This window comes from Triticum urartu, chromosome 7A (assembly GCF_056163025.1).
Source record: "Triticum urartu cultivar PI428250 chromosome 7A, HENAU_Tu73, whole genome shotgun sequence".
In the NCBI taxonomy this organism is placed as follows: Eukaryota; Viridiplantae; Streptophyta; class Magnoliopsida; order Poales; family Poaceae; genus Triticum; species Triticum urartu.
Genome location: NC_141879.1, coordinates 10091436 through 10110044, shown reverse-complemented (window position 1 = coordinate 10110044; position 18609 = coordinate 10091436). Strand labels below are relative to the sequence as shown.

Below are 18609 nucleotides of genomic sequence, written 5' to 3'. Positions count from 1 at the left end.
TCGGCAAGAAAAGAATGCACATGAGGTGCTCCACGAAATGCACATGAGTGAGGAGAGGAGGATAGAAGGTACATTGCTTTTTTAAATAAATATATAGAAGCTTTATTTTTGTATAAAGAAGATTGGCTTTTTTTTGGGCTATAAGTACAGAAGGTTGGGTTTTTTGTTGAGACAGTAAAGAAGATTGGTTTTTTCTTTTAGCAAAGTAAAGAAGAATGGCTGAAAAATACAAGAGACGGCCACTTGGGCTTGGCCCACTATAGCCCCACTACACAGCACGCACGTACGCACCCGGTCACTCTCGCTCCTCCCGTTCTCCAGTCTCTGCCGCAAATCGGCACCGGCGGCAATCTCTCTCTCGTGCGCCCCCCGTATGGCCCACCGACCTCCGACTGACCAACTGCGTCCTCAGCCAGCGCCGCTAGGCCATCTACGCGCTGCTCCCCCAACCGACGACGGGGGTAGTCGGGATGCGGTCCTCGCCGCCGCTCATGGTGGGTGACCCCCGGCGGCTGCGGGTCGGACCACCATTTGAGCCTGTGCGAGCACGGTCCACTGCGTGAGCTGAGCTGTTCCCCACAGCGAACAAGGTGCACATTTTTTTCCTTGCACATCTCCTCGGCTTCAATTTGGATCTTAGGCAGCAAAATTACAGGACCTCAGTCCATAATAGCTTTAATTTCTCTGCGGTTCTCCAAAACCTGCGAAGCTCAGCCCGCCGTAGCAGTAATTTAGTTCTGAATCTGAATTTCCTGCTGATCATCATTCATTTAGTTTCCTTCTCTGCTTTCCTTGTTCCTTCCATGTATGTGTATGCAGTATGCTCAGTGTTGTTGTTACTGAACCTCAGTCCATTTATTTACTCGACCTCAGTCCACAATAGTCTTTTGTTAGGTCTTTGAGTCGCCACCGAATCTACGAAATCCACTATGTATACATGAGTCGACAGTCACACATGTTTTTTTTTTTTACTGAAAACTTATGCAGTGGAGACATCCAAAGGTGGAACCATACTGCATCCGAGCTAGGGCATGTGAGTATAAGGCATAACAGAGAAGGCAAACACTTTTATTCGACCATCAGTGACAGCCATCAACTGTGTTTCCTGAAAATTCAGATATGCATACTGAAGCTTTTCATACAAAATACTCTACTGTGTGATGTCTCAAAATGTGAAAAGATGCTCCGACTCTACTTTATGTACTTTAATTATCGATCAGTGAACTGTCTCCACCTTGGTTACTGGTTAGGTTATTAGTAAGTCCAGTCAGCTAAACTTTAAAAAGGCCAAATAGCTGGATCAGATCTAACTATTTGGCCTTTTTTATCTTATCTATCAGTGAGCTGTCCCTGCTTAGTTTATACCGCCAATTAATGATGCCCAAATTTGCTTCTGGCATATCATATTCTTGCTGTAAAGGAATTTCTCATATCTTCATTATATATGGAGGACTTGACTTACAGAGGAATGCTTTCCATTTTTCTGATTCTAGGTCTGCAGGACAGATAATAATTCAGTCGGTAAAGCAGGGAATGACAGGATAGTGTTATTGTCCAGAATTGTCAGATGTGAGGTCTATACAATGGCTGCTTGTTCATGGCAACCAAACCCAAGGAAGAGTAAAATGGCAGACAAGGAAGTAGTAGGAGAAGCACAGGTGGACAGTTGAGGTAAGCTGGTTGTTATATCAGTGATGAGAATTTAGTGATATACACCAGTGCAAAACCATGAATTTAGTGAAGAGAGCACTCCATCAAAGTCTGGATGTACACTTCTACAGCAATTTGAAAGTTACTATGGTGTGCAAAATCTCTTCCTTTTCGCTATGTAATATATGGATGCAAATGAAGGAAATATGTTACCTATTTGCTATTCTCTTTTGTGATGATTTCCCTGCAGGTTGAACATACCGAAATAGGCTTACGCCCCGCTATATTGATATATCAACCACCCGATACAACATACCGAACAATGCTGGGGCAAACAGCACAAGCACGCTCAAAAGAAATAACAAGAGAAAATAAGAGAAGAAATGCCAACAACGCCGGATCAACGAAAGCTAAGGCACACCGCGACCGCTGCGCCCACTGAAGATAACCACCACGCTCCAAAGCCACCGAGTTGCCGTGTACCAAGCACCACCTTCAAGAAGGAATGCGACGATGACGACGCTGCTGCCCGGACGAATCCTAAGATTTCTCCCGGTACACGGAGGGTAGAGGGGGGAGAGGGTCACCCGACGCCCTTCAAGAAGGATGGCGGCGCCCGCAGGCGTCACCGCGTTGGTGTCGGCAAGACCCGACATGGATTTCTCCCGACCTCTCGCGCCCACCACCCAGGACCAACCTTCGGCTCCACCACACCCGCTGCCCACCAACATGCGCCAACAGTCACGAGGACACCGCCGTCGTCTCACCACGGCCAACGAAGCGAGGCCGGCCGGATCCAAACGAGACACCCGAAGACAAGGACCGGCAGCACCCCAGCCACGAGGGAGGGAACAACCTCCACCGGCTTAGGCGGTAGCAGACCGGGCATAGCAGCAGAGGCACACCAGACCCCCTGTCCGGCCAGGCCCAGCGTGGGCCCGTGAAGCTCCGCCGCCGTGCTGCAGCAGTCGCGGCACAGCAGCCGCCATCCCTGTCGCGAGGAGCTCTCCGGAACCACCGGAGAACAGCCCATTGCGGCCACCCAGCAGGCCCGCCCCGACCCAGATCGGGCCCGTAGGGCCTAGATCTGGGCCAGCCGGCCGCCACCGGCCGCCGCCGGCCGCCGCAAGCCATGGGCCGTCACCGCTGCCAAGGGGCAACGCCTCCGCACCGCCACCGTCCAGATCCACGCCGGAACGCCGCCGGCTGAAGGGCTCCGCCGCCAGGACCGCTCGCCCGAGCCGGGGTCCAGCGACGGGGGAAGAAGGAGGGCCGCCACCGCCGGACTGCGGGGCGCCGCGCGGGCCGGCCGGGCCCGCTGGCGGCAGCGGCGAGGGGGAAGGGGGGAGGGGACTCGCGGGGAGGGGGAGGGGTGGGGAACCGCCCCGGTCGCCTCGCTCGGGGAGGGCGACGCGGGGGGCACGCGGTCTCTTTTTTCCGATGGGTTGTTTCAACTCTCCAGGTTGAACATATATGGGATCAAAGTTTATTCTTGGACATAACTTTCAGATCTGGGAGGGCCAGCCATGGTGATGGAGAGATTCTTTTTTGATAGGCTACCACCATGTACACCAAACCACCACCATGGTAAGGAGAAGAACATGACTCTAATTCGTGATGCTTCAGGGCTTACAAACTGGTTGTTTGTATTTAGTCACACAGTAGTGTCGCATTTTGGGAGTCCTCTATAGTGTGATGTCATGCGTCTAGCCTACTTTATGTACTTTAATTATCGATCAGTGATCTGTGTCTGTCCGCATAGGTTACTGGTTAGTTTATTAGCAAGGCCTGTCAGCTAAACTAAAAAAATGCAAGTAGCTGGATCAGATCTGCTATTGCCTTGTTTGACCTGCTGTTTGGGGATTTCAGCCTCCTCTCATTATTAGCTCCTACTATCTGCCTCTCCTGCAACCTTGCCTCACCGCTCCTACAAAGTTGTTTCTCACTCCTTCATCCATGTAAGCTCACAACTATGCTCCTCTGGTTTTCCTCTACAAATCTGGATGCAGGATTCTTTTATTTTCTCTGTTGTTGCAACCGGCTAATTTATCTCGTGATTTTCCACTCCTACAGGTTTTTTATCCATTGTTATAGTCACTGGTTGTTTCTACCTCGGATGTAGAAGCACTTTCATTACTCGTCTATCGTTTATTCAGGTAATTCTCCATGCTCAAAGTAGTATTCTTAGTTTTTTCCGTTTTCTACGGATCTGCTGGTAGGTTTCCCTATCTCCATTGCAGTTGACTAATTTATCTCCTCATTTCCCACTCAAACATGCTTTTCACCCATCACACGTCCAACAATTCCAGTGCTCGCCTTTCGATTTATTCAGGTCATTCCACAGTCGACACCAAGAAAAATCAAGGAAAAGAGCGGAAATTTGTCTTTATAGCTTTTGCTCCTATTTTCCCATTGTATCTTCATGTATCTTTATACTAGGTGTTCCATTATTATGTATCTTTATGGATCAAATCTGTTCTCTTATTTTCCTTTATAAACAGCCCCTTAAACTCTCTTTCAGACTAGTGCTCTCACCAGAAGAGGAACAGTCCTACAATTCAATGACGGAAGTGGCTTAAGATTGGCTGCATTGCCAGTCTTGAAGAAGCTCCATGCTAATGCTTCGACGTACCTTGGAGTGGACATGGCGCGTGAGCTCCATGAACTGGAGATCACTATCATGCCGCAGTTCGAGCTGGTGATCGAAGCAGCAGACAAGGGAAACCACAGGCCCAAGTTGGACAAATGGCTTCGGGAACTCAAAGAAGCATTTACCCTGGCTGAAGACTTGCTCGACGAGCATGAGTACAACCTCCTCAAGCGCAAAGCAAAGGGGAAGGATTCCTTGCCGGCCAATGCCTCCTCCATCAGCGGCACTTTTATGAAGCCTCTGCGTGCTGCATCCAGTAGGCTGTCCAATCTCAGCTCTGAGAACAGAAAGCTAATTTGCCAATTGAATGAACTGAAGGCTACACTGGCGAAAGCCAAGGAATTCCGTGAACTGCTCTGCTTACCTGCTGGTTATAATGCAGAGAGCCCCACAATACTATCAGCTGTTGTGCCTGAGACCACATCAATACCACCTCCGACTGTGATTGGTCGTGACAAGGACCGCAATCAAATAATAGATCGTCTTACCAAGACAACTGCTACTACTGAGTCTAGTACAGTTATGTACTTGGGTTTGGCCATTGTTGGCGCTGGAGGCATGGGAAAGTCCACATTGGCACAACTGGTTTACAATGACGAGAGGGTAAAAAAATGTTTTGATGTGAGAATGTGGGTAAGCATCTCACGCAAACTTGATGTCCACCGTCATACACGGGAGATCATCGAGTCAGCCTCTCAGGGGGAATGCCCACGCATTGATAACCTTGATACTCTGCATCGCAAGCTGTCAGACATACTGCAAGAATCAAAGAAATTCCTGCTTGTGTTGGATGATGTTTGGTTTGAACCTGGCAGTGAGAGGGAATGGGACCAACTATTAGCGCCTCTAGTCTCCACAGAGGCAGGAAGCAAAGTTTTGGTAACTTCTCGACGGGATACATTTCCAGCTGCTCTTTGCTCTGAAGAAGTGTGTCCTCTGGAAAACATGGAAGATGCTGAGTTGTTGGCACTCTTCAAACACCATGCATTCGCTGGACCAGAAATTAGAAATCTGCAGTTGCGTAAAAGGCTGGAAGATTTTGCAGAGAAGATTAGTAGAAGGCTTGGCAAATCTCCTTTGGCGGCAAAAGTTGTGGGTTCCCAGTTGAAAGGGAAAATATGTATTGCCACCTGGAAGGATGCTCTAACTATAAAGATTGACAAATTCAGTGAGCCAATGAGAGCTCTCTCGTGGAGTTATGGGAAGTTAGATCCATGTCTGCAGAGGTGCTTCCTATATTGCAGCTTGTTTCGGAAAGGCCACAAGTATGTATCTGATGAGTTGGTTCATCTTTGGATGGCAGAGGGCTTTGTTGATTCATGCAACCAAAGCAAGAGAGTGGAAGATATTGGGAGGGATTGCTTCAAGGAGATGGTTTCTGTTTCGTTCTTTCAACCACTTTATGGGGAATACTATGTTATGCATGATCTCCTTCATGATCTGGCAGAATCATTCTCCAAAGAAGACTTCTTCAGATTGGAAGATGATAAGGTGACAGAAATACCATCCACCGTTCGTCATCTTTCTGTTTGTGTTGATAGTATGAAGCAACACAAGGAAAATATCTGCAAGCTACATCATTTACGAACTATTATCTGCATAGACCCCCTAATAGATGATGTAAGTGACCTTTTTAATGAGATACTACAGAGGTTGACGAAGTTGCGTGTACTATATTTGTCATCTTATAGCAGTAGTAAGTTGCCAGAATCTATCGGTGAGTTGAAGCACCTTCGGTATTTGAACATCATGAGCACGCTGATTTCTGAATTGCCAAGATCATTGTGTACTCTTTACCACTTGCAGTTACTTCTGTTCAATGACAAAGTTGAGAGTTTGCCTGAGAAACTCTACAATTTAAGAAAATTACGCCATCTTGAACGGCATGATTCTGGAATATACACGTTACACAAAAAAGCACTGCCACAAATTCCAAATATTGGCAAGCTAACTTCGCTTCAACAACTTGAGGTATTTTCTGTGCAAAAGAAGAAGGGTTGCGATCTGCAACAGCTGAGGGACATGAATGAGATTCATGGCTGTTTAACTGTCACAAATCTTGAGAATGTCACTGGGAAGAATGAAGCCTTAGAATCAAAGCTACATCAAAAAATTCATCTTGGCAGCTTGAAACTTGTATGGTGTTGCGAGAATAACATGAATGCAAATAATAGTTTACATTTGGAGACTCTAGAAGGCCTGATACCACCACCTCAACTTGGGGGACTTACAATTGATGGTTATAAATCTTCCAAATATCCAGGATGGTTACTTGATGGTTCGTATTTTGAGAATTTGGAATCTTTAAGCATTTTCAATTGTAGTGCATTACAAAGCCTGCCATCCAATAGTTATCTATTTGACAATTGCTCTTCACTAATCCTCCGTAATATGCCAAACCTGAAGGCATTACCTTGTCTTCCACTAGGCCTTCAAATGTTACGATTAGAAAAATGCCCATTGCTTATATTTATTTCTAGCGGTGAGGTGGAAAATTATGATCAGAGTAAAATCATGATGAGGACAGACTATTTGACATCACAATTTGGTTTAATCTGGGACATGGATTCAGGATCAAATATTAGGAGAATACTCTCATCGGAACATTCATTTCTGAAGCAGCTGATGATATTGATGCATGCTGATGCGTCAAATGTTCAAAACCTTGAAAGTGCTCTAGAAGGAGAGAAAGATGAAATATTGGTAAAAGATGATATCATCAAGGCATGGATACGCTGTCATGAGCAGAGGATGAGACTCATGTATGAAAGGAGCATTGGGCTACCGCTGCTTCCACCATCAGGACTTCGTACACTTTATCTTTCTTCGTGCAGTATTACAGATGGAGCTTTATCTGTATGCCTTGATGGCCTGGCTTCACTGGAAAGATTGGTCTTGAAAGAGATTATGACTTTAACTACACTTCCTTCAGAAGAGGTCCTCCAACATTTGACAAAACTTGACAGCTTCTCCATGATTTATTGCTGGTCTCTCAGGTCTCTAGGGGGCTTACGTGCTGCTACCTCTCTTTCATCTGTTCAATTGGTCTCCTGCCTTTCCTTAGAGTTGGCACGTGGAGCCGAATGTTTGCCATTAACCCTTGAGAAGCTCAGTATACGCGATTGTGTGCTTGCAGCTGACTTCTTGTGTACTGACTGGCTACACATGAATGAAATTTTCATATGCAATTGCAGAAGCACTGCCTGCTTGTCTGTTGGTGGTCTCACCTCTGTTAAATCATTCTCACTGTATCACTTGCCAGATTTATGTACGCTCGAAGGATTGTCATCCCTGCAACTTCACCATGCACATTTGATTGATGTTCCGAAACTCAACGCCGAGTATATCTCCCAGTTTCAAGTCCAGGACTCACTCTATCTTAGCAGCCCTGTAATACTCAACAACATGCTCTCAGCGGAAGGTATCACAGTTCCACCATTTCTCTCTCTTGAAGGATGCAAGGAACCATTCATTTCATTTGAAGAATCTGCAAATTTCACATCTGTCAAGACCCTGAGATTCTGTGATTGTCAGATGACTTCCCTGCCAACAAATATGAAGTGCTTCTCCAATCTGAAGAAGCTTGACATCTATGATTGCCCCAACATATCATCTTTACCAGACCTGCCATCCTCCCTCCGGCACATATGTATATGGGGTTGTGATCTATTGAAGGAGAGCTGCCGAGCACCTGATGGAGAAAGTTGGCCAAAGATCGCGCATATCCGCTGGAAGGAATTTAGAGTGTGATCTGGATTCCCAGCTACAAATAAACGGAAAGGTAAATTGGCTCCCGCCGGCCATCTTTGCACTGTCAGAGATATAGTCTTTCGTAATATATATGCACTTCATTAAGGAAATATAATCTTTGAAATATTCAATTTATTACAAACTTTCCTTAATAGCAGGCCCTCCAGCAACCTTTTATCAGGTGGAGTGCTTCAGGCTGGCTCATCCTACAGCCCAAACTGTCTTCTGCTTCACAGGACGTTGTTGATCCCCTGCTTTGCTGATTGCTTCACGCATTGCTCTGTCGCACTCCACCACCTCCTGCCCTCTGGTGCCACTGTCACTGACGATGGTTTTTGTAATCGTGCTGTTGGTTATCTCCTTCATGCTATTATCATCCATTGACTGAACAATTCCCAGAACCGTAGTCTAATTTGCACGTTATTCCATCACTTGGTGCTGTCTTGTTTTGCTACCCCCTCCTGGAGTCTGCCGCACTTTTAATTTGTACCGACTGTAATCTTTATCTCTTGTGTGATCTTACGTACCTTGTAATAACTGGAGGTCTCTTTTACCATTCACCCCCATAATGAGATATTTGATGTACTGCAGTACTTGAGTTTCATACTTGATACAATGTGCCTGCTGCTGAATGCCTGATGGAACCTTTGTTGGTCATGCGAGACACTAAGTTAATTTATCATGGCTGATCTATCATATCTGTGCTGGTGCGGCCACATTTTGCTTGTATTATCATATCAGTCTTGTGGACAATTCTGGACGTGCTGGGGAGGGAGCAAATTGTGAGAGTAAGTGGTGAACGACTACTTTGGTGGGCAGCAGCTCTTGGAAATGTTTTGGTGTTTCTTCAGGCTGTGCCATTTTAGTCTTCCCCGTAGATTCAAGGGGGAACATCAAGATACAAAACTAGATGGAATACGGATTTGCAAGGTACGTACTTGTCATTGTTTGTTTACTGAATGACAGATAACCAAAAATCAATGCATGCATCAGGCTGATTGGGTGGATCATGCTTGTCTCTGTCGCCTGTTCTCTAAAGCCGAGAGACCAGGTTGTTAATTTTTCTCTGCACCAGTCTGCTTGTAGCTTGGTGGCCTGTTCATAGTTTATACGGTGCATTTACGCCCTGATGCACTTAATCCTAACATTAATTTGTGTCACTTAATATATTATTGTTTGTTTGTTTGTTTGGCCATAATATCATTCCATATTTCTATAACTTGAAACTTTGGCTGACTATTTTATATTATAAAGTTCAAGCAAACAACTTGATAGAGGTTTCTAGAGTATAAGACGACCATGTTTAGGTGTAACTGAATAGAGAACCGGAGAGCATTTGAGGTGTTAAATTTCTTGTTCAGTTTAGCACTACTGTCCGGATAGTTTGCACACTGAAAACTTTCTAAACCGTCCAGAATAGGCTTATCAGATCAGCTAACCACATCGCCTCCCCCGCGACCCCCACGTCGCCTCCCCCGGCGGCAGCGGGGGAACCCTAGCCGCGCCGCCGCGGCCCCCTCCCCACCTCATCCCACCTCCTCGCTGCCGCCTGAGGCAGCCGCCGCGGGCAAGCCCGGGGCGCCAAGGATGGTGGCGGCAGGGCCTCGGTTGCTCTATTTCTGCATGGGGAACCCCAGATCTGGAGCGACGGCTCCATTGGCAAGGCACGGCCGGCTAACAACCGTGCGGGCGGTGGATCTGGTGTCTCGGCCGCGCGGGCGGCGGGATCCGGTGGTCGTTGGCGGTCGGCGGCAGTTTCTGCGGCGGCCGGTGCACGCGATCTGGCGCCTCCCCTCCTCCCCTGTTCGGCATGCGGGCCAGCCTGGTCGGGCCGCGCTTCCTCTTGGTCGCTGGTTCTGTACAGGAGGCGCTGGTGGTGGCGGAGATCTAGTTCGGGCGAAATCCCTGGCCGGCCATGACCAGCCGCGCCGACGGCGACGCCTGAGGGCGCCGTTCCCCTCCTTGGAGGCGTTGGTATGGACCGATCTCCTCACTTCACCTTCCCCTAGGTCTCCCGGGCAAAAGCCCTAACTTTGTTGGGCGGCGGCGGCGCTCACGGCGTCGTTCCCTTCTTGAAGGCGCCGCTTTGGGAACCTTGGGGTTGTACGGCGCTTGTGGGTGGTGGGCGACGACGGTGGTGCGGCCCTATCCTAACATGGATTTACATCTGTTGCTTGGAGATGGACTCGCGTAGGTGGAGGTCGTCGGCTGGCGTCATGGTGGCGTCAATGGCGGAGGACGTACGAAGGCTCGCGTAGGTGGAGGTCGTCGTTTGGCGTCGTGAAGGCGTCAATGGCGGAGGACCTGCCAAGGTTGTCACCTCAATCTGCTCTGAAGATGGGCCAGAGGAAGACGGCGGCAACGACACATGTGAGTGCGTCGGACCGGTTTGAGCCCCAGACCTGGCAGATTGCTCGGTCGGGGCCTCCGTCTTTAGATGTTAAGCTTAAGTGAGAGGTCTGGGTATGTGGCCCAGCTTGCACCCCTTCATCATTTGGATAGGAGTAGCAGCAAATGTTGCCAAGATGGTGAATTCAGGCATATTGTTGTTCTATTTTATAAGGTCTTCGAGAATAATTAATAAAATGGCTGCATGCATCTCCCAGATGCAGAGGCCTGGAGCCATCCTCCTTTTCAAAAAAAAAGCTAACCACATCAAAATTTATTTTTACTCGAACAGTAGAAATTTCTTCCGGCTATGTATATTTTGTATTTTCCTAGTATGAAGTATGCATGATATAGGGAAAAATAAAAGGAAGAACTGGCAGAAAAATAGAACAACAACAAAACTAATAAGAAGGGAGGCTCTGTCTGAACTTCTGCACCCAATCTCCTAAAAAATTGTAAGCCTAAATACTCTATGGGTGAGCCAACGAACCTTCTCTTTCAATTCCTTACCAAAGGAGTGTTTTTTTTTGAGGAATTACCAAAGGAGTTAAATTACGTTGCATCCCAATCAAGGTAAAATCATTCCTGGTTACCTAGATTGCATGCCCAAGTAATGAGAATGGAAATGAAAGGAAACTTTCATGAGAGCCCTGAAATGACCAATTTTGTCCTAAAGGGTGGAATCCTGTGCAGCCCAATTTGGACAAAATACTACTGCCAACAAGCTTGAGCAAACTGACACTTGAAGGCTATATGATCCCTAGTTTCCAAGACCTTGAGGACGCACAATACAAAGGTATAGTCTGGGAACTTCTCCATTGAAGAAACCTCATAGTATTCAGACGGTTATGAATTAGCAACCAAAACAAGACCTTGTGCTTGTGCCAGCAACTTGTTTTCTAGAGCCACCGAAGGGCATGTATTGTCGCCCTCTGACCCATCTGTAATGCATAAGCCTTTTTTTTGCAGAGTGTAATGCATAGGCCTTAGAAACTGAAAAATCATGCTGGCCACCCAACACCTTTCCAGCTTGAGTGAAACCCTAAATCCGTGTGATTCGACGACGGCGGCGCTTTTACGTCGTCTCCCTCCCTACGGAAGACAATGGTGTTAGAGTTGTGGCTTCTGTGGCAACGCTAGCAGGTGAGCGATATCGGGGTTGTGACTGAGGTTGTGATTCTAGACTCTTTGGCATGTATGAATGATTAATTCATCTTTTAAAGGAATGTTCATACTGACTCCTTTTTAAAGTAAATATTGACTTAAAATACCAAAATAACTAAATACACCCCACAGAAGGTAATACATGATACATACAACACTTGAGCTATACAGAAAAGACAAGTACTCCTACATAGCACGGTTCGCCAGTTGGGCCTAGCCCAGTACACGCACGTTACCTCCCAGCCCAGCCCACATGCGCGACCAGCCCACACGGCTGTCTCGCTCGGTGATTCTACAGAAAAAAAAAAAACCTGTCTCGCTCGGTCGCTCCACTCTTTCTCCGGTGCCCCGGCCACAAATCGGCCGCCGGCGCTTGTTTGTCCCCACTGACCAACGCTGCCACTGTCCATCTCGTTAGACTACCCACAGTGGGAGTAACATAGGTAGTAACATCACACATATCTAGATAAAATAGATGATGTGGCAAACAATAAATGAAAAAAAAAGGCATGTGGTAACATAGCTAGTTACTACTAGTATAAGTAACATCACACATATCAAGCCAAGATGAGTCTATACCCTAATAAATGAAGTGTTGCATGTTATCACACATACTGGCCATAGTGGGGTTAACATAACCGGTAACATGCACTTGGGACTAGCAAACATGCTTATGTGGCACACAATTAAATAAGAGAGAGATGGTTAGAGTAACATAGATAGATACCGTATCATGTTAAATGCTATGCTACTTTGTGTCATGCATGGCAATAAATATGGCCATCTATGATACTACTTTATGATACTATGCACTATGAAGGTAGTATCATATACTAGTATCATATGCGTGATTCTAGTATATGTTACTCCCCACTATGAGTAGCCTTACTCCCCACTATAGAGGTAGTAACATAGTGTAGTAACATGTGCATGTTACTACTCTATGTTACTATCCATTATGGCTAGTCTTAACCATCTACGCGCCGCTCCCGTCCGTTCCCCCCAATCGGCTTCGCCATTGGCTGCCTATTGGAGCGCAGCCGCCACTGTGCACCAACAAAGTGGGAGGTAAACCTCGGAATAGTTTGTAATCCAAACCAAACCCAGACCAACCCATACATATACAAGTCCAGCAATCAAACCAAATCAATCCAAACTTTAAGTGCTATAGTCCAAACCAAACTGAAACTGCTTGTGTTTTAAGCCAAATCAATCCAGTCCATTCCCTAGAATTGGTTTGGGCCCAAAGTTTGAAACTATAGACATGTGCACATAGATAGTTGTTGATGCATGCACTGAGCACTCCTACTATCCGTGCATGCTCAGTACGAATTGTACAAGAATCCCATTAAGTGTTGCATCCATACAATTAAATTTAGAAGATACCGCTCATCTGTACAAACTATCACTCATGCAAGCAAGAACAAAATGATAATTTGATCCTAAAAAAAATGATAATTTGACAATACTTTCTATGCCATAAAAGGACATCATGTTTCTCTGCCATAAAAGAATACCAACAGTTCCAGCGTGATTCAACATTTAAAGCTAATACGGTTGATCTCCAGGTCGCAAGAGTCTGCCGCTGATTCACACAGACAAATTATTTTCCTCACTTCTGAACTACAAAAACCCGTCTTGGGAAAAATGTGCAGTAACCGGCTCAGGTTCTCAAGCCATTCTAAGCTCCAGCGACACATCCATATACTTTATCTACCTTAGCTTTGCTTTGTTTTTTTTAAAGGAGGATGGCTTTGTTTTTTTTAAAGGAGGATGTATCCCCGGCCTCTGCATGTGGACGGTGCATGTAGTCATATTATTAATTATTCACAAAGACCATACAAGGTGATACATCAATAAGCCCGAAGCCACCAGCTACGTTGTTGCTACTCCTATCCCCTTGATGAAAGTGTGCCGAATGTCCGGGCCTAATATCAAACAGACATCGCACTAAAGCCTAACATCTAAAGCCGGATGTCCCATCCAAGCCACTACCTGTATTGGGTCTCACACCGGTCCGACACATTCCCAGTGAGCACCGCACGCTGCAAGGGCCGTCACCTCCATCTTCCATCGACCTTGTCAGGCCTCTCTGCCATCAACGCCACCATGACGCCAGACAGCTTCTTCCTCCTGCGCGAGATCATCTCCGCGCATCAGATGCCGAGTCTCCAATGCGCCATGCCGCCGAGACCTACCGTCGACGATACGGTTAATGCCACACCGATCCACCTACATGCCATCTCGCGTCGACTCCAAACTACCAGCAACTCCACCACCCTGAGTAGTCCCCGGCCGACGCCTTCAGGAAGGAACACGACACCAAAGTGACATCGTCGCCCAAACAGAGGAACAGAGGCTTTCGCCTGCGCTCATGGCAGAGGTGGGGGCGTAGGATCCACACCGAATCCTCCAGGAAGGGAATCGGCGCCGAGGACATCGACTTTGGTGCGGCCGCCACGCCGGCCTGGAGTTTCCCTCGGATCCATGACCACTGCCAGATCCATCCAGGCAGTATTGACGTCGACCGTAGTCGCTACCGTAGCCCGCACGAATCAGAGTAGATCGAGTCGGAGACGACGCCTCCCATGGAACTGCTGTCAGCCATCAAGGAGCCGCCATAGCGCCGCCGCCTCCACGTCGCCCACGCAGCCATGGAAGGCCCCCCATCTGCACCCGCGGGTGCCGCCCGCTAGGCAGGCCACACCGCGCGACACCGATCGAGGCCACCGCCTCGAGATCCGATCTGCCAGCCATCGTCGCGCCATGAGAGCCAGCTCCCCACGCCTGCGTCCGCACACCGCACGCGCTCCCGCCTGTCATACACACACGCCACGCAGCCCCAATGCAAGCTCGCCACGGTGACCATGCACTCCAACGGCGGACGCCCTGCAACGCCCGAGCACCATGAGAGGGAGAGCTGGAGTGCCCCGCCGCTGCCAACGCTGCGTGGGCTTTGCCCGGCGGCGCCTGCTGGCGGCGGCGAGGGGAGGGAGATTTGGCGAGGAGGGAGCTCGCCCGGCGGCTAGGGTTCCGCCAGGTCGCCCGCGGGGTGGGCGACACGGGGGACAGACGGGCGCTGGCCAGGGCATGCGGATCAATCGGGCGAGCTAGGCAGAGTGGAGAAATAATCAATCCGTAATTCTAGAGTAAAGATGCACCAAAACACACAAATGCATAATATACGACATGTCTTGCAGATGCACCATGAGTGCAGCGAGCAAAGGATGCTACTTCAATGGCAACAGAAAACGACAGCTTGTTTAGACAAACGTTTTTGTTGCAATATAACTTGGTCGTAGAGAGGTAACTGGAGGTTTTCTCAACTTGGTCGAGGCAGCCAACATAGGCGAGTAGCACTGATGCAATCACCATCGTACATGCCATGACATGCCACGCCAGGTCCAGTTTACATTGGAACTGTAAATCTTGATGACAGTTTATACACTGTAGCAATCAAGATTCTCAATCTTGGCAAATGAGGAGCTAGTAGAAGCTTCTTGAGGGAGTGTGAAGCCCAAGGAAGATTCGGCAACGGAAACTTGTGAAAGTGGCCACTGTGTGTTCAAGGCACTTGTCTTAGAGTTTATCTGCAATGGAAATTTGGAAGAGTGGCTGCATCCAAAAGCAGTGACTAACAACATGACCTTTAAAAGGCTAAGTTTGATGGAAAGGCTATGCATTGCTCAAGCCTCATTATTTAATTCAATATCAACTAGCAAAAAAGCCCGTGCGTTGCAACGGGACAAAAAAGCAACCCTCTCATATCTCTAGCTCTGTAAATTAATTTTAAAACAATGACTTATTATTGAATAATTCGTAAAAAGATTTGACTAAAAATTAGTCGAAACTTTTGATTTTGTGAACATGTTTTTGTAAATAGCAAACATGCCTGGGCGTTGCAACGAGAGAGGAGAAAAATTACCTCGCAGTTTAGCAATTCTAGCATCAGGTGACACATTTATCTAGGAAATACGCCCGTCCTTTGCAATGGGAGAAACGAATTCTCGCTGACAATCGAATTAATTTTTGCTTTCGCGAAAACAGGAATATTTCTCCACTTAAAAAAACTGTTTAAAATTTGAAGTTTTTTTTAAGTTGTAACATGTTTCTAAACTTAAATTTTTGAACACATGATTTTTTAACAAATTGTAATGAAACTTCTCTTTCCATCACATTTGTTAGTTGGGTTAGTTGAACGTGACCGGTTGGCAGGTCATGAGATCGAACCCTCCCATCAAGATTTTTTTTTGCTAGCTCTCCGGGCCTAGGCCACAGTGTGCCGCTGGGTTCCATCACATGTGTGAGTTGGGTCAGTTGGAAAGACTGTGCGTGTCTGGTTGGCAGGTCATAGGATCGAACCCTCCTATCGACAACTTTATTTTTTTGCTAGCTCTCCGGGCCTGGGCCACATTGTGCCGACAGACTGTGTGTGACCGGTTGGCAGATCATGGGATCAAACCCTCCCATCGGCAATTTTATTTTTTTGCCAGCTCTCCGGGCCTAGGCCAGAGTGCACCCCCAGGTGGGCTTCCTCGGTTGGGCCAAAACGGATGGCAAGTAACGACACCAAATAGCATACGTGAAATTAATTAAAGCGAGACGAAACCAAGAATATCACCTCCCTTTAAAGTAGGTATATATATAGATATAGATTTATTTATTATTTATTAGTAGGTATAGCAAACATACCTGTGCGTTGTAACGGGAGAAAAATACATATCATACATTCTAGTCCAACAATACAGAAACTAAATGAAGCATCAATTATAGTGATTCAACGCTGATCGTCTAGTATACTGGTATTAAATGATGCAATATTTGGTTTTATCCTTGATAAGAAATACACATTGGATGTATAAATAATACTCTAGAGGTCTTTAAATAATGAGAAAAATTATATGAGATTTTTCTTTTGGGAAAATCAGAGATCAATAAAATGAGGACACAAGAAACATGGAAGTGACCACATGGAACTCAAATTTAATAAGAAAAGAAACTTGGAAGTGATAACGATATTAGAATTAATCCAAGTCAATCCACCTTCTGTCCAGCTAATCAAGGGTAATTAAGGAGGGATGATGCATGCAGCGTGGGGCTGCATTTTGATCTCTCTTGATGGAGGTTTGTGCTTAGATTAGGTATTAGTCATGGATTTTAATCAGGTCTTCATCAAATCATACACATGGTCACTTTTGCCAAGCTCTTCCGATGTACTATCAACATGCGCACGGGCACACTGCCGATGATGCACCCCATATCTCACATCTTTCCATGAACGGAAATTATTCTCACTCTGTATATACGTATTTTTCAAACATTCCCTTGTCCATCGAGCCGCTTGCTCTCCTTCGCCATCTCGCGTGACCAGCAACATGCGCCAAGGCCGAGGGTGTGGATAATCCGGTGCCATTGCGGCCGGTATCAATTTACGTTTGCTACAATACAATTCTGAAACCAAACACCTCCTCTATTTATGTAGATTACGATTGATCCTAGTGCCAGCTTTGCATATACTCCGTATATCAATGTCTAGCCCACATTCCTTCCTTTAATTACTTCATCCGTCTAAATATTTCATCCAGCCAATTCAATTATTTAGTCAATTCTCTTAATTACTTTGCCCCCTTTATTCATCCAGTACAAATTGTTCGGGTCCTGCTCACCTTGTTCTGACCGTGTGTTTGTTGATTGCTGGGGCTGGTATATTAACCCGTCGAACCAACATTGAAAAGCCAAGGTGGGACTATTGAAACATCTAACATGCTATAGCTTAGTTGGTAGTGAGGTCCCGAGTTCGATTCCCTCCACGACAACTTAATTTTTTGCCTTTCGCGTGGCTGGCCCATTACGGAAGGCCCAGCAGCGCACACGTACGAAACTTAAATATATGCACTGCGGGTTTATTACCAGAAAATTGAGGGGAATATCTGTAAAAAAAAAGTATGACGGATCAAGAATACCTATTTCTTTTATTAGTAGGTATATATATATATATATATATATATATATATATATATATATATATATTTGGCAGATTTGACTTGGCAAGCTAAATAGAACTGTAATATGGCAAATATCAACTTGGCAGATTTTCACTTGACAAACTAAATAGAACTGAAATATGCCAACTTTGTGTCTACACATTACGCGGCCAGTAACATCTTTGTTTACATGTTTGACGTAGTTAAGGGATTGAACGCCATAAAGAGAGCATGCGAGGCTCATATGGTTATCCATGAATTTTGAGCAACCGGCTAATCCAGGTGAGCAATGAAGCATTACGATCATCTTTACGGTTCTGCTTGCCAGTTGTTATCCTGTGGCCTGTGAGATAGTGGTCCGGGAAGCCTGTTTGTGCCTTTGGGGTGATTCTGAAGTCAGTATTTCCATTTCTCATCCATTATTATATATTTGTCCAGTATAAATGTATTTGTTTCTATAACATGGAGTATCCATTCTCCCTGAAGTTGTATTGTCTTTACTCTTTAGCCTGAAAGAAGCGCTACTATGATTCGGAGCGCTAAAATTCGAAGTGTTACTCTGTGTCGCAATCTGGTTGCTTCTCAGATTCTTGTCATCAAAATTCAGCTCTTTGATTCTTATATACACACACTGACGACTTTTGGCTGCACAAATGATGCGGTTCTTGTGATCTTGTCATCTCCAGGTCTTTATTAAAATTAGTCATATCTTGCTGTTGCTTTGATTTCGGACCCAAGTGCGTGAAATTTGGTGGCATTTTGCATCACCATTGATTACTGCATGAATATTGTCAATGTAATTTGTGTCTCTGCCTCTGCCAATATTCTCCAGCCTCTCAATTGCAAAATACAAGGCTCGTTTTGACCGTTCAACTTTGAAAATTTGATTGCAAATGCTTTGGATAATACTGTACTCCCTTCAAGAAATGGATAAAAATGAATGTATCTAGAACTAAAATACATCTACATATGTCTATTTCCCCGATAAGTATTTACGGACGGAGGGACTTTGGATAATTATGA

The 18609-nt window shown here is 46.1% G+C and overlaps 1 protein-coding gene, 1 long non-coding RNA gene and 1 pseudogene across 3 annotated transcripts; all 3 read left to right on the top strand.

Annotated features, from left to right (window-relative positions):
* Nucleotides 1–286: 286 nt before the first annotated feature.
* On the top strand, nucleotides 287–1866 carry LOC147956862 (uncharacterized). The gene is made up of 2 exons (XR_015610024.1): nucleotides 287–590; nucleotides 1494–1866. It is a non-coding gene; the product is annotated as an uncharacterized LOC147956862 (long non-coding RNA).
* A 1690-nt stretch (nucleotides 1867–3556) lies between these two features.
* On the top strand, nucleotides 3557–8640 carry LOC125524604 (putative disease resistance RPP13-like protein 1). 2 transcript variants are annotated; one of them, XM_087533138.1, is made up of 4 exons: nucleotides 3557–3608; nucleotides 3724–3806; nucleotides 4172–8081; nucleotides 8209–8640. In XM_087533138.1, exon 3 carries the CDS (start codon nucleotides 4295–4297, stop codon nucleotides 8048–8050), a length of 3756 nt encoding a protein of 1251 aa, XP_087389264.1. In that variant the 5' UTR covers nucleotides 3557–3608; nucleotides 3724–3806; nucleotides 4172–4294; the 3' UTR covers nucleotides 8051–8081; nucleotides 8209–8640. The 2 variants fall into 2 exon arrangements, with proteins under 2 accessions (XP_087389264.1, XP_087389263.1); XM_087533137.1 differs by lacking the exons at nucleotides 3557–3608; nucleotides 3724–3806 and having other exon boundaries at nucleotides 4224–8081; nucleotides 8206–8640.
* The window catches only part of LOC125518084 (putative disease resistance RPP13-like protein 1), a 44128-nt pseudogene continuing 29315 nt past the window's right edge, over nucleotides 3797–18609 (top strand).